The sequence below is a fragment of the Coregonus lavaretus genome (assembly GCF_964263955.1).
Source record: "Coregonus lavaretus genome assembly, chromosome: 6".
Classification (NCBI taxonomy): Eukaryota; Metazoa; Chordata; class Actinopteri; order Salmoniformes; family Salmonidae; genus Coregonus; species Coregonus lavaretus.
This window is the reverse complement of record NC_139993.1, coordinates 47398883-47414227: the sequence shown is the minus strand read 5'-3', so window position 1 is coordinate 47414227 and position 15345 is coordinate 47398883. Positions and strand designations below refer to the sequence as shown.

At 43.1% G+C, this 15345-nt stretch overlaps 1 protein-coding gene across 1 annotated transcript in view; it reads left to right on the top strand.

Annotated features, from left to right (window-relative positions):
• Positions 1 to 9125, top strand: part of LOC311131060 (uncharacterized protein) — a gene marked incomplete at both ends in the record, with an annotated part of 9958 nt that extends 833 nt beyond the window's left edge. Inside the window, 14 exons of the mRNA XM_084163877.1 lie at positions 103 to 278; positions 449 to 536; positions 795 to 923; positions 1050 to 1116; positions 1650 to 1837; positions 4543 to 4622; positions 5462 to 5635; positions 6713 to 6872; positions 7332 to 7899; positions 7999 to 8099; positions 8232 to 8355; positions 8442 to 8513; positions 8685 to 8792; positions 9085 to 9125. Of these exons, the coding sequence (XP_084020003.1) occupies positions 103 to 278; positions 449 to 536; positions 795 to 923; positions 1050 to 1116; positions 1650 to 1837; positions 4543 to 4622; positions 5462 to 5635; positions 6713 to 6872; positions 7332 to 7899; positions 7999 to 8099; positions 8232 to 8355; positions 8442 to 8513; positions 8685 to 8792; positions 9085 to 9125 (2076 nt within the window). The remainder of the gene's footprint in view (positions 1 to 102; positions 279 to 448; positions 537 to 794; positions 924 to 1049; positions 1117 to 1649; positions 1838 to 4542; positions 4623 to 5461; positions 5636 to 6712; positions 6873 to 7331; positions 7900 to 7998; positions 8100 to 8231; positions 8356 to 8441; positions 8514 to 8684; positions 8793 to 9084) is intronic.
• Positions 9126 to 15345: the final 6220 nt, after the last annotated feature.

The following is a 15345-nucleotide window of genomic DNA, read 5'->3' as shown; positions in this document are numbered from 1 at the left end:
ATTCAACATAATCTGTTTACTTACTCCTTCACCATTTCTGAATCAAATACATAGTTGTTTATTTGTTTGATTTGTTTAATTGGTTGTTTGATTGATTGACAGGTGATTGTTGACTCCATGGTGTCTCTCTGTCGTGAGCTGTGCCCGCTGTCCTCCTCTGCAGCGGAGAGATTGAGTCCTCCGCTCTCGTCCGTCTCGGAGCGCGTCTCCATCCCTCTCTCCACCATCCGCACAGCCTTGATGGAGAGAGCAGAACAGGACATTCACCGAGTGCTGGAGTGAGGGAGGGAGGGAGGGAGGGAGAGCTGAGGGAGGAAGATAAGCAATGCAGCCTTATTTTTTGGGTATCTGTGAAGTCATTCTATCATACTCTCTTCCCCCTCCTCTCTGCCCGGCCCTCCCTCTCCCTTTCCTCCCCACTCTCTTTGTCTCTCTCCCCCTCTCTCAGGGAGGTGAAGCTCTCAGTGGTCTCCTACCTCACCAACTCCATTGTAGATCAGATCTTGCAGGAGCTCTACGCCACCCACAAGACCCTGGTATAGACATGCTGCCATTTGTCTGTGTCTGTCTATCTATATGGGCCTGTCACCTTTAGCTTATAATTATTGGTAAAGCTTTACTTGAAGGGGTGTACAGGCATTCATAACACCATTACACTTTTGCAGTATCATTCATAGAAACCTTCATAACACCCTTATGAAACCTGTCAGAACACCTTTATGAGTGTTGCAGTATTATTCATATCAACCTTCATAATACATTTATTCATGTGTAATGTCTGCTCCCTGTCCCAGACACGTCAGGTGTCCCAGGTGAAGCGCTGTGAGGTGACATGTGACGGAGGAACAGGTCTGAGGTCACACAGACACAGAGACTCTCTGGACATCACAGACGATGAGATGGGCACCAGTATAGTGAGCATTGTGTGTTGGGATCGTCTGCCTAGGGTGTGTGTATGGTATGTGTGAGTGAGTGAGCATATGTGTTTTGTGATTGTTTGTTTGGGATGTGTGTGTTTGTGCTTTTACATCTTTCTCTGCCCTCTCTAGGACACACTTGCCATTAAGAAGCGTAGCTCTAGAACTAGACGTATACGACCCGTCTCTACCAGGCTTAGTGAGTTTGCCTCCGTCCCACTATCTCTCTATCTCTTTATCCCTCTCTCTCTCTTCCTCCCTGCTCTCTTTTAGAGGTCATTAGTGACTGTGTCCTGCTGTGTCTGTTTTCCTCTCTCTCCTTTCCTCTCCCTCTCTCCATCTCTCTCCTTTCCTCTCCCTCTCTCTCATTTCTTCTCCCTCTCTCTCCTTTCCTCTCCCTCTCTCCCTCTCTCCCTCTCTCTCCTTTCTCCCTCTCTCTCCTTTCTCCCTCTCTCTCCTTTCTCCCTCTCTCTCCTTTCCTCTCCCTCTCTCTCCTTTCCTCTCCCTCTGAGAAAGCCATTAATCGCTGGTGTTCATGCCAGCCGAAGCCCATTCCTGCATCAACATGTTTGAGTGAAGTTGCTAATTGTTGTAGTTTTTAAACAGTATGTCTTTGAAGCACAGATGACAGCGCCACATGACTCCTATGGGAACTTCTATCCCCTCTCCACTTCCTTCTCCATTTATCTTTGATCTCGTCATCTTTCCATCTTTTTTCTCTCTCTCTTTCAGGCCTGTGTGATGACTCCAGCTCCTCCCCACCGTCCTCTTCTTTCTCTTCTTTCTCGGCCCTCTCGTGCTCTGCATCCTGGGAGGGGCTGTCTGCGCTCCCTACCCAGGGTGCACCTCTCCATCATGTGACACGGGTTAGGCCGAGGCCCCCACGGAGGCACCGAGCAGGACACGCCCCCTCTGACACAGTAAGAGGAAGCTGATCTCAGCATCTCACCCCATATGGAATATACACTGCTCAAAAAAAAATAAGGGAACACTTAAACAACACAATGTAACTCCAAGTCAATCAAACTTCTGTGAAATCAAACTGTCCACTTAGGAAGCAACACTGATTGACAATAAATGTCACATGCTGTTGTGCAAATGGAATAGACAGGTGGAAATTATAGGCAATTAGCAAGACACCCCCAATAAAGGAGTGGTTCTGCAGGTGGTGACCACAGACCACTTCTCAGTTCCTATGCTTCCTGGCTGATGTTTTGGTCACTTTTGAATGCTGCCGGTGCTTTCACTCTAGTGGTAGCATGAGACGGAGTCTACAACCCACACAAGTGGCTCAGGTAGTGCAGCTCATCCAGGATGGCACATCAATGCGAGCTGTGGCAAGAAGGTTTGCTGTGTCTGTCAGCGTAGTGTCCAGAGCATGGAGGCGCTACCAGGAGACAGGCCAGTACATCAGGAGACATGGAGGAGGCCGTAGGAGGGCAACAACCCAGCAGCAGGACTGCTACCTCCGCCTTTGTGCAAGGAGGAGCAGGAGGAGCACTGCCAGAGCCCTGCAAAATGACCTCCAGCAGGCCACAAATGTGCATGTGTCTGCTCAAACGGTCAGAAACAGACTCCATGAGGGTGGTATGAGGGCCCGACGTCCACAGGTGGGGGTTGTGCTTACAGCCCAACACCATGCAGGACGTTTGGCATTTGCCAGAGAACACCAAGATTGGCAAATTCGCCACTGGCGCCCTGTGCTCTTCACAGATGAAAGCAGGTTCACACTGAGCACATGTGACAGACGTGACAGAGTCTGGAGACGCCGTGGAGAACGTTCTGCTGCCTGCAACATCCTCCAGCATGACCGGTTTGGCGGTGGGTCAGTCATGGTGTGGGGTGGCATTTCTTTGGGGGGCCGCACAGCCCTCCATGTGCTCGCCAGAGGTAGCCTGACTGCCATTAGGTACCGAGATGAGATCCTCAGACCCCTTGTGAGACCATATGCTGGTGCGGTTGGCCCTGGGTTCCTCCTAATGCAAGACAATGCTAGACCTCATGTGGCTGGAGTGTGTCAGCAGTTCCTGCAAGAGGAAGGCATTAATGCTATGGACTGGCCCGCCCGTTCCCCAGACCTGAAACCAATTGAGCACATCTGGGACATCATGTCTCGCTCCATCCACCAACGCCACGTTGCACCACAGACTGTCCAGGAGTTGGCGGATGCTTTAGTCCAGGTCTGGAGGAGATCCCTCAGGAGACCATCTGCCACCTCATCAGGAGCATGCCCAGGCGTTGTAGGGAGGTCATACAGGCACGTGGAGGCCACACACACTACTGAGCCTCATTTTGACTTGTTTTAAGGACATTACATCAAAGTTGGATCAGCCTGTAGTGTGGTTTTCCACTTTGAGTGTGACTCCAAATCCAGACCTCCATGGGTTGATAAATTTGATTTCCATTGATAATTTTTGTGTGATTTTGTTGTCAGCACATTCAACTATGTAAAGAAAAAAGTATTTAATAAGATTATTTCATTCATTCAGATCTAGGATGTGTTATTTTAGTGTTCCCTTTATTTTTTTGAGCAGTGTATAAAGTTACTACTGAACTGCTCAGACTGTTTGTAATGCTTGACTGTGAATATGGAAATACAGGATCTATAATAATTTATAGATTCACGTAGATTTCTCATTTGACTGCAGAAGAGTAAAGACGTAGATTTATTAGCTAATAAATTATACATTTAAGGAGATACTGATATGGCAACACATAGTTAAAGATATGTGAACTTTAAAAACTCATAGAGTAACATAGAGATACTTCCATATTAATAACACAGGATACAGATGTTATTAGCATAGATAATGACAACTAAGAAGATAATATTCCCTTATGATACAAGCACAATTTATAACTTGTGGCTATATTAATTTGCTTATTAAATAAACCAGATATGAATATTGATACAGGTTTGTAACACTGTGCTGTGCGTATGTGCGTGTGCCCATGCACATATTCTATTCCATAAGGGCAATTATTAATATGATTAACATAATGATAATACAAAAATGTTTAATTCCCATCGCATATTCCCAAATACTGGGGCCTCCCGACAGTGGCAGCATGCTGCTCTATTTTCAGGATGATTGGGTCCAGGGTTGTCTATACTAAGTGAATTACTCCAATTGGGTTAAGTCATCTCTCCAAAGCTACGTAGTATAATCCATTTGTATTATTAATAACAGAACATTTTAAAAATGAAACTGTACCCACCCCCGCCCCCCCAAAAAAGTGCTTACAGTGTTAGTGGGAAATCACTCTTTATTTCTCCATATGAAATCGTGGATGTATCAGACTAGGACAGATGTAGGATCTTAATTTGATCACCCTGTGCAGGAGAATTTTCCTTCAATGCAGGAAATGTAAAACTTGTAGTGTATTTGAAGTTTAAAAAGGCTTCTGAAGTTTGTAATTTCCACTTTGAAATTTCAGACTTGATTTTCCCTTACAAAAAATGTATCAACCCCTACAAAAATGTCAGTTAATTATAATGCACATAATAATTCACATTTCATGTTGCTGCAAGATAATTGTTCTGCTGTGAGAAACTGGTCAAATTAAGATCCTACATCTATCTGTATGGTCAATCTGAAATATGGGTGTTTTTCTCTGTCCCCAGCATTGCAATGAAAATGGAGCTGTCACCCCTCTTGATCATGGACTCCCAGATTTCTACACCAAGAGAGTCCTCCCTGATAGGTAGACCCCCCCCCCCCCCTCCTACACACCTCTCTCTCTCTCTACCCTTCTCTCTCTCTAATGACCAAAAGGCAATAAGAGTGAATAGCACACCATATGCATGATCTAAATTACATGAATCACCCAAAGAAACTACAGCCTAAGTCATTTAGCATAGGCCCTACTTTCCATCAGTCCATAGACTACTTTCAGAATAAGGACTTTAGGTGAGCTCTGCCTTTAGTAATAGTTTTAGAGAGTATCGTCTCCACCTGTCACAGACTGGCAGAGTAATGCTGGTCCATGCTAAAGTATACCCACACAGCAGATCATCTTGTTAAGTAGATGCTTTTAGTATTATTACATTTACTGTTAAACATATTTCTAAATTAATGCACTCTGGAAAAGCATTGTGTGCCAGGAGTGGTATCCTAGCAACGCCCCTTGCTGCTGGGAAGTGTTATTAAGTTTCAGAGGCAGCAGCCCAGAGAAACATACAGTCTTCTTCGGCTGTCCCCATAGGATAACCCTTTTCTACCTGGAACCCAAAAGGTTTCTACCTGGAACCCAAAAGGTTTCTACCTGGAACCAAAAAGGCTTCCTCAAAAGTTTCTCCTATGGGGACAGCTGAAGAACCCTTTTAGATTCTAGATAGCACCTTTTTTCTAGGAGTGTATGGGGGTCTGATGACAGAGACAATAAGAAAAAGTGCAGGTGCTGACTAGGGACAAACTGAACAGAAATATGTAATATAGACATACTGTATTTTTACAGCATAGCTATGGTCAGTTTCTCATAACATCTGCTTTTTCTCTTTTTCCTGTTTTGCTCCCCTCATCTCTCTCTGCCCTCTCCATCAGTCAGTTGTCCTCTCTCCATAAAGCCCACTCTCTCAGGCGAAAGAAAAGACGCAATATGCTGGCCATCTTTGGTTTCCGTAGGAACCGCAACTCAACGCTCTCCAATCAGGGGCCAGAGTCTGGCAGAGACGGGTGTGGGGAAGAGTGTCGCACTGTCGCCACGGCACCGACAGGGTTTGTGAATCCTCAGTATCATACACACTCTCCCATGTAGTATGATATATGCAGCTGCAATCTGCACATTATGATATATATCAGGGTGGCATAGTCTTCACTGTCACTTTATAACATACCACCCACTACTTTATGAATGTATCTCTCTCATTCACTCTCTCTTTCTCTCTCTGTCCCTCTGTTAGAGTGATGAGCATTAAGTGCATGCTCTGTGGGCCCTGTGTGCTATTAGTCTAATTGAGTGCTGGGATGCAGCTCTGTGTTGACATGAGGAATGGCCATGCTGCCGGAGAGCACACCCTTACAGAAACACCACATGATTTAACATGTCAACTTACACACAGCTCTGACACACACACTTACCCCACCAGACATGCCACCAGGGGTATTTTCATAGTCCCCAGGTCCAGAACAAATTCAAGAAAGCGTACAGTATTATATAGAGCCATTATTGCATGGAACTCCCTTCCATCTCATATTGCTCAAATGAACCCCAAACCTGGTTTAAAAAAACAGATGAAGCAACATCTCACGGCACAATGCCTCTCCCCTATTTGACCTAGATATTTTGAGTGTATGTATTGATATGTAGGCTGTGTGTCATTTTTAAGTTGATGTAGTTCTGTCCTTGAGATTTCTTTGTCTGTTAATGTTCTGTATTATGTCATATTTCATGTTCTGTGTGGACCCCAGGAAGAGTAGCTGCGGCTTTCGCAACAGCTAATGGGGATCCTAACAAAATACCAAGTTTCGTGTTATCACATTAACTTCACATAAGATCACATGTGAAATTCATGTGGTTTTTCCGTATGGGCAGCAGATGACACCAGTGTGTGTACATAGATGACAGCAAAATGGTTGTGGTGATGCAGTAAATGAATAAAGATGTCAAAATAATGCAAGTCTTATATGTTCTATCCCAATATTATAACATTACTATAACATAGCCTGCTGGGTTAGAAAAACAGGCCCATTTGTTGTCCACACCAAATCAAATACAATCCAGGGGCCACAGAGCAAATTCTTGGTTGACTCTGTCATTGTTTCTCTGACTGTCCTCTTCTCTCTCTCTCTCAGGACAGCCACTGAGAATGTCTACACGCTGCTGCAGCCCGCTCACTCTGCTGCCAGGGCAGGCTCTCCTGGTGAGGGGGGTGAGGTGGAGGACCAGAGGGGGGAGGAGCCAGTGCAGAGCATACCACCAGGCAGCAGACACCCCTTCTACTCACCCAGCCAGGTACAGTATATGCTGTATCACTTGTGGTACATTAACACTCCCCCTGTTTTCTCTGCTGCCACACGGCAAGAAGTACTGGTGCATCAAGTCTGACACCAACAGGCTCTTGAACAGCTTCTATCCCCAAGCAATATGACTGATAAATAGCTAACAAAATAGCTACACAGACTGAGTTAACCTTGTATCTTTATTGACCTTTTATTTAATATTTTGCACTGTATCTATGCACAATCATGGGGCCCTACACACTCATACACAATGTCAATCCAACACACACACAAACACTCACTCCATCATTTGCTCACACACATAATATACACATTTATACTGACTCTACACACCAGCAGACCCACTCACATAAGCTGCTGCTACTCTGTTTATCTTATATCCTGTTGCCTAGTACTGGTTGATGAATTCATGATTATAATATCTCTTATCTTTCCTATGTGTTTTTTACAGCCATCAGAGCTAGAGACAGAGCACGAGCAACCTGCAGATACAGACAGACAGTGGACAGAGGACAGACAGGCGGACAGACAATGGATAGTTGACAGACACACACAGAGACAGATCGACAGACAGTTTGATCGAGATAGACAGTGGACGGTGAGCAGAAAACAGACAGACAGAACGTGGGCAGAGGGTCGACTGACAGACATACAGATAGACAGACAGTGGATAGACAGCTGGCAGTCAGGGAGACAGACTGACAGACAAGCCCAGGGACAACATCTAGCTCAGAGACCTCTGCCCCCTTACCTATCAGACAGGACTCCATCACCTAAAAGTGAGACTGACTCCCAGAAAAACATGGAGGCAACCATGGACAGACAGAATTACTCTGACACACAGACGGACAGACATCTGCGCTCAGACACTGCTGTAGGACAGGTGGAAGGGTGGAAGGGTGGAGAAGGGTTTCCCCCTGGACGGGTTTCTACGAGTGCATCTAAACCAGACCCTCCTCCCAAGAGCAGCAAACCCAACCTGTCCAAACTGAGACAGAGACATCTACAGGAGAGCTCTGGTACTGCACCCTTCTCTTACATACCGTGTTGATTTAATGTATCTGTTTCATTATTTATAATATCGCAGAGTGATATTATTACTCCATCTTTATCTTCAGGGGCCGAGGAGGAAGCAGGTGGAGAGAGGGATGGTGGAAGAATGGAAAGGAAAGAGAGAGATAGAGATGCAGAGGGACAGCCTCCTCCTATTCCTGAAAAGGTGTCTGTCTTTTCATATGCTTCTGGCTGTCTTGTTTATGTGAATTATTTAGTATACTGGTGGATATGTGTGTGGTTATGTTTAGATATTAATTGATAATTTTATGGATTTTTGTGCCCAATTTATTTGCAGCCAAAGACATCATCCTATGTGTCTTCTCCAAACGAGTATGCCAATGAAAGGCCGATCCAGCCTCCTGCACCATCTGCATTCAGAAAGCCAGTGTTGGGATTGGCTGACAGGGCTGTCAGCCAAGGTATTAACAAATTAAGCCAATATTATTTTGTCATTGCAGTCAAAGAGTATGACAGTGTATGATTGACGGTGGTCTATGGTGTGCAGGTAAGGAAGCAGTGAGGCCTCAAGCCCCAGTGAAACCCCAGAGGAACAGAAAGGCTATGTCTTGTGACACAGGTACATCTGTCTGTCTGTATGCTTCTGTCTGTCTGTCAGTCTCTGTCCATTGTCCAATAGTTAGTAAATATGCTTGTATTAGTCCGTGTGTGTGTGTGTGTGTATTAATGTGTCTCATGATCACACCCTGTCTGACGGTTATCTTGTATTTCCTGTCTTCATTTACCCCAGGCACTGACAGGGATAGCCCTAATAATCTTGAGAAGCCCCCAAATCGCAAACCCCCTGTGAAAAAACCTAGACTACCCCAGAACAGAAACAAATCCTTGGACTATCCTGGTATCTCTCTTTCTCTATCTCTCTCTCTCTCTCTCTTTATGTGTGTGTGAATGTGAGCATGTGTTTCCTCTCATACATAATGCATAAAAACAGCTATATTTATTTGGATACAGCTATATTTGTGTGTGTGTTTATGTGTTTAGACTGAAACAAACTAAGCAACGTTTTCAATCACCCCTTTGGTCGGAATAGAATTTAAACATGACTTCATTGTTGGTAATTATCTGATTTAAATCGTGTTTTATGAGATTAATCAGTAATCAGGAATGTCTCTCGTTCTGTGCTCTTCCAGACAGTGTCAACTCAGTGTCTGGTAACAGCGAGCTGTTGTGATGGCGATGGAATTCAGCTGCTTCAGACCGACCAGCCAGAGGGTTGTCATGACAACTGGGCAGCATTTTGTCCAATGTGAAGAGGAGAAAGATGGGAGGGAAAGTCTAGACTCTATAGAGAGAGGGGACACAGATAGAGAGAGTGGGGGAGGGGAAGATAAATGGCTGAGAGTGCAAAATGATAAGGACATCGCCAAGCATCACTTACCTACTGCATTATTATTGGAACACACACAGCTTATCACTAGTCAGTCTCTGTCTGTACCTTGCCTTCACTGTCTGTTTTCCTGTCATCTCAATAGAAACCTGCTGAACTGTTTTGCAGCTATTCAAATGGTAGTTTCTACTTTTGAACATCAAATTCATTGTTGTCTGCACTTAAAGAATTGCTAAAACACTGTCATGCTACAATGCCAAGGGGCCAAACATTGGAACATTGTTATTATCATTATTCAGAGTTACACATTATTTTGTATTATTCATATAAACTAAGCTGGACTAAAGAAAGGAATTTGTCTTCATTAGAATGTTATGCATTTTGACTGCTGTGAATGTTGATTGCCGTGGTTGAAACTTGAAAATGAGTTGTTGCTTATTATTAAATGAAACTTTTATTTCTATCTAGTTCTGCTGTCATGGACTGAAAGGTAATATATTTTATAGAAAAATTCAATTGCAAAATGATGTATGAGTATACTGTATGAATGAATAAAATGCTGTACTGGAAGACACATTGAGAATGTCATCTTTTTTATGGTTTGGTTCGTAATAGGATAATAAACAGGTAAATGATTTCCTTCCAAGCTGCATTCATTATGCCTTAACCACAGTAATACCACACTGGGTTATAATACCTCAACCAGCGGAGTGGCATCTACAGTAGACCTCCTGTAATTCTCTCTAACAGCAGGTGGAGACCAACCCCAACGAATGAGAGGAGGACCACTCAGTGACAGAAAGACTCATAGGCTGCGTTCACACAGGCAGCCCAATTCTGATATTTTTTTCACTAGTTGGTCTTTTGACCAATCAGATCAGCTCTGAAAAAGATCTGATGTGAAACGATCTGATGTGATTGGTCAAAAGACCAATAAGTGTAAAAAAATATCAGAATTGAGCTGCCTGTGTAAACACAGCCTATTGAATACCAAACACATGAGCTGCTGAGAAGTCTTGCTGGTTGTCATTAGCAACTATGTCATGGCCTTATTTCTAAAGATGGTGGAATGAGTCAAATATTGTCTTTGGCTGGCTGGTGTGCTAAGTATACTCTGATGCCAGGAGACATCATACTTATGAGCTATTCATATGGAAATTGATAAGCTGCTTCTATAAACTGTAACTGAAACTTGAAAAGATGCTTCTCAGAAATCTCCCACCCTGCCTAACTTCTCATATTGTTGCTCATCTGATGTTTCCATGCCGTTATCTTGTCCATAGCATATACCATAGATATTTATGAATGATTGCAGTTGTTTTAAATGCATTTCCACATTCCTTGGCAGCTCTGTGGGCTGGCTTTGTGGGTGGGGTGGAGGGTGGAATGAATGGGTGGGAGGGGAGCCGACTGAGAAAAGACACTGGATCTTATATTTATCTTTTTTTATTATTGGCTTTCATGCACTTGGCAGTTAATCATCGTGATTAGAAACATGAACACTTACTTTAATATCCTCTGTTGGACATATTGTCTTAATTTGACTGTCTGGGCTTACTGTTCAACCATCTCTCAATATGAAGGGAAGTGTTTTATTAGGCTAAATTTACCTATATATTTACTTATACCAAAAAACGTTGCGGTTCCAAACTAAATACAGCTAGGGTAAGGCAGGTTGTCAGGACAGGTTGGGTACCAACAATAACTTGATCATGTTGAGTCAGGATGCTGAAGTATGTATTCGAGAGTATCTGTTGTGTGTTTGTGCTTCCCTCTTCCAGTTGTTGGGAAGACACATCATCCATAACAGGAGAAGCCTGTACCAATCCTACCCATAATTATTATTTTACCGTTACCAAGCAACATAATCACATATCATATAGAGTACTGGGAAAGGGAGAGAGCATGTGTGGGTAGAGCAAAGGGAGAAGGATGGACATAAAAGGAATGAAAGCAGAGCAATGTGCACACTGCAAAGCATCTAAACATCTTTAACCCATTATAGCCCCTGTACAGTATAGCATGAGGAGTGATCTGTGTGAAGAAAACAGGATGGACAAGGGGACAGACCCACAGACACATTAGGGTCATGTATACTGTACTGTAGGCTACACCAAGTTTATGAGAAACACAGAGACAACACAAAGAATGGTGTCGAAATTACATACAGAGACACCGATGCAGAGATAAATGTATTCAGAAACACTGACATATGCAGGGAAATGTACAGTACATTTTATCTGTACATGTACTGTACACCCACAACCATAGACAAAAACAGACCAGGTAGGGCTAGAATTTCCTAAATGGCCCAGGCTCTCCCATAGTTCTAGGAGTATACCATCAAATCAGGTACAGTGCCTTGCAAAAGTATTCATCCCCCTTGGCGTTTTTCCTATTTTGTTGCATTACAACCCGTAATTTAAATGTATTTTTATTTGGATTTCATGTAATGGACAAACACAAAATAGTCCAAATTGGTGAAGTGGAATGAAAAAAATAACTTGTTTCAATAAATTCTACAAAATAAATAACGGAAAAGTGGTGCGTGCATATGTATTCACCCCCTTTGCTATGAAGCCCCTAAACAAGATCTGGTGCAACCAATTACCTTCAGAAGTCACATAAATAGTTAAATGAAGTCCACCTGTGTGCAATCTAAGAGTCAAATGATCTGTCATATGAGCTCAGTATATATACACCTGTTCTGAAAGGCCCCAGAGTCTGCAACACCACTAAGCAAGGGGCACCACCATGAAGACCAAGGAGCTCTCCAAACAGGTCAGGGACAAAGTGGTGGAGAAGTACAGATCAGGGTTGGGTTATTAAAAAATATCAAAAACTTTGAACATCCCACGGAGCACCATTAAATCCATTATTTAAAAAATGGAAAGAATATGGCACCACAACAAACCTGCCAAGAGAGGGCCACCCACCAAAACTCACAGACCAGGCAAGGAGGGCATTAATCAGAGAGGCAACAAAATGACCAAAGATAACCCTGAAGGAGCTGCAAAGCTCCACAGTGGAGATTGGAGTATCTGTCCATAGGATCACCTTAAGCCGTACCCTTCACAGAGCTGGGCTTTACGGAAGAGTGGCCAGAAAAAAAGCCATTGCTTAAAGAAAAAAATAAGCAGTTTGGTGTTCGCCAAAAGGCATGTGGGAGACTCCCCAAACATATGGAAGAAGGTACTCAAGGAAAATGCTACATCTGGCGCAAACCCAACACCTCTCATCACCCCGAGAACACCATCCCCACAGTGAAGCATGGTGGTGGCAGCATCATGCTGTGTGGATGTTTTTCATCGGCAGGGACTGGGAAACTGGTCAGAATTGAAGGAATGATGGATGGCGCTAAATACAGGGAAATTCTTGAGGGAAACCTGTTTCAGTCTTCCAGAGATTTGAGACTGGGACGGAGGTTCACTTTACAGTAGGACAATGACCCTAAGCATACTGCTAAAGCAACACTCTAATGGTTTAAGGGGAAACATTTAAATGTCTTGGAATGGCCTAGTCAAAGCTCAAACCTCAATCCAATTGTGAATCTGTGGTATGACTTAAAGATTGCTGTACACCAGCGGAACCCATCCAACTTGAAGGAGCTGGAGCAGTTTTGCCTTGAAGAATGGGCAAAAATCCCAGTGGCTAGATGTGCCAAGCTTATAGAGACATACCCAAGAGACTTGCAGCTGTAATTGAGTAATGCAGTATGAAAAATGTATGCACTCACTAACTGTAAGTCGCTCTGGATAAGAGCATCTGCTAAATGACTAAAATGTCAAATGTAATGCAAAAGGTGGCTCTACAAAGTATGTAATTTTCTGGATGTTGAAATCAGGCTCATTGTTGGTTCTGAATGAAAGTTGAAAATAAGTAATTTATAGATGTTTGGGCCAAATCTAGGCCTGTCTGGACCGTACCAAATCTGAACCAAACAAAGAAGTCTATGATTGGTTCAGATTTGGCCTGAATGTGCAAATCAACGCCGGACTGGAACTGCACCAAAAAAATGACGTCCAAAAGGCGTCTGTGTCGGTCCGTGCTTACGGAGTTGTAGCTTACAGTGTTGCATGAAATTACATTTTATGAATACTCATCTATGTGGTAAGCCTTCCGTTTGTAAAACACCAAAAAACATCGGCTCGTGCTTATTGGGGTGTAGTTTACCATGTCCGCCCGCAATGGAATTTATGAATGCATATCCATGTTGTAGGCCCACCGTTTGTAAAACAGGCCATTGCATTGGCTTTATTTGTCCTAATTCCTGTGGCTAATCAATTTGGCTATTTAACCTCTGAATATCAGCTACCCAACTTTATCAGGAGTTATCGCGAGCCTATTTGCAATGTGTTTACACAGAAGGAAATGCAGAAGTATTTCATGCTTCGCTATGATCAGCTTGTCAAAAATTGAAGGATACAAACTTGAAACCACTGATCATGACAATGGGAGGAAACTCCTGGACAACAGTTGTGATTGTCCATTCCATATTGTCCATTTTACTTTTATCTGTCCTGTTTTTAGGATATGTTGTTTGTTAACATGACAGTGCATTTTTTATTTGATTGAGCGCCGTTTAGATTAGGCTATTTGATCGGAGAAACCTGCATGATGTTAAAAGTGTCCGTCTCATTACATTGTCATACATTTTATCTCCAGCCTGTAGGCTACAGAAAAGGCCACATACTCTTTCTACCATATCCTATATCCGCTACATGATTTATGTTCGATTTTTTGGGGGACAGAACGTTGGTGGAGCGCTGCAGAGATGCGTCTTTCCAACAGCGCCCTGGAGAGGCGCGCTGGGAATGGACAAGCAAAATATTTTGCATCCCTGCCTTTAACAAAGTGGGCACTGCTTATCAAAGGGCGGCATCAGCTCTTACCTAAAAAGCCCATATGCCACTGGTTGAGAGAAATTGTCATTGTTTTGGGGCAGAATTATGTGAGGTTTTATGTGTTGTTGTTGGAGGTGCGTCTTGGTCAGTTTCGCTCAGAAAATGCCGCCCTCTTCAATCTGCCCCATAGGCGGCTGCCTAATCCTGCATAATGAGCGGGCAGCCAGTGGTGGTGGGTGTTGTTTTCTGAAATTCCAGGCACTCTCAGTACAACACAGTTCTTTCAACACCTAAAATAGGACTGAAGTAGGCGGTTGTCACATTGTCAGTTGATACGCACAATGATCCAGGCAAAAGTATTTTGGGGGGTTTCATAAGCAATTTATATTTTTGTGCTCTACTTTGGAGTTTGTTTGACAGACGCCCAAAGAAAGATGGAATTCAATTATCCGACACTGAAGATGAACTCAGTGCTGTTGAGACACTTCATTTATTTTTAATCTGCGCCCTCATTCACTGTAAAAATTGAAGTCAAAGCAAGCCTAAATATCTTGAAATATCTAGAAAAATATATTGAAATAAGATAAGATGCTTGTATAAATATTTTTTTGGGGGTTAAAATAAGCAAAATGATCTGCCAATGATGTTAGATAACTTAGCTTGGTGCAATTTTTTATTTTAATTTTAAATTAATTATTTTACATTTACATTTTAGTCATTTAGCAGATGCTCTTATCCAGAGCAACTTACAGTTAGTGAGTGCATACATTATCACTCAATATAAGATATTTAGGCTTGCTTAGATTTCACTTTTTGCAGTGTTGGCACTTGGCTTGTTATTAGAGAGCTTTGGGTTTGAACAAAAAGGCAACCAAGTTCAGGTTCAAGTTCCTCATTCATACTTTCTGACAGTGCAGTGTCTGTCACCGCTAAGTGGTAGTCAATAATAATACAAAACGTGTAAATGAAAAGGTTTAAATTGGTTCCCTGGTTAACAGATTATGAAAGCTCGGGCAATGATATGACGCAATGTAATTTAATGTAATTATAACCATGTCTGCTAAAGGTCAGGAGTGAGCTGTTCAGCCCGTAGTCATGGGAACTGTCACCCTAGAGGCAGACATGACTGCCTTCAGGGCTACTTCAGAGCCGAAACAGCAGCCTCTTTTAGATCTGCCCACGGCTCACTGTAACTTCCACTGTGTTGTTACTCCAAGAGG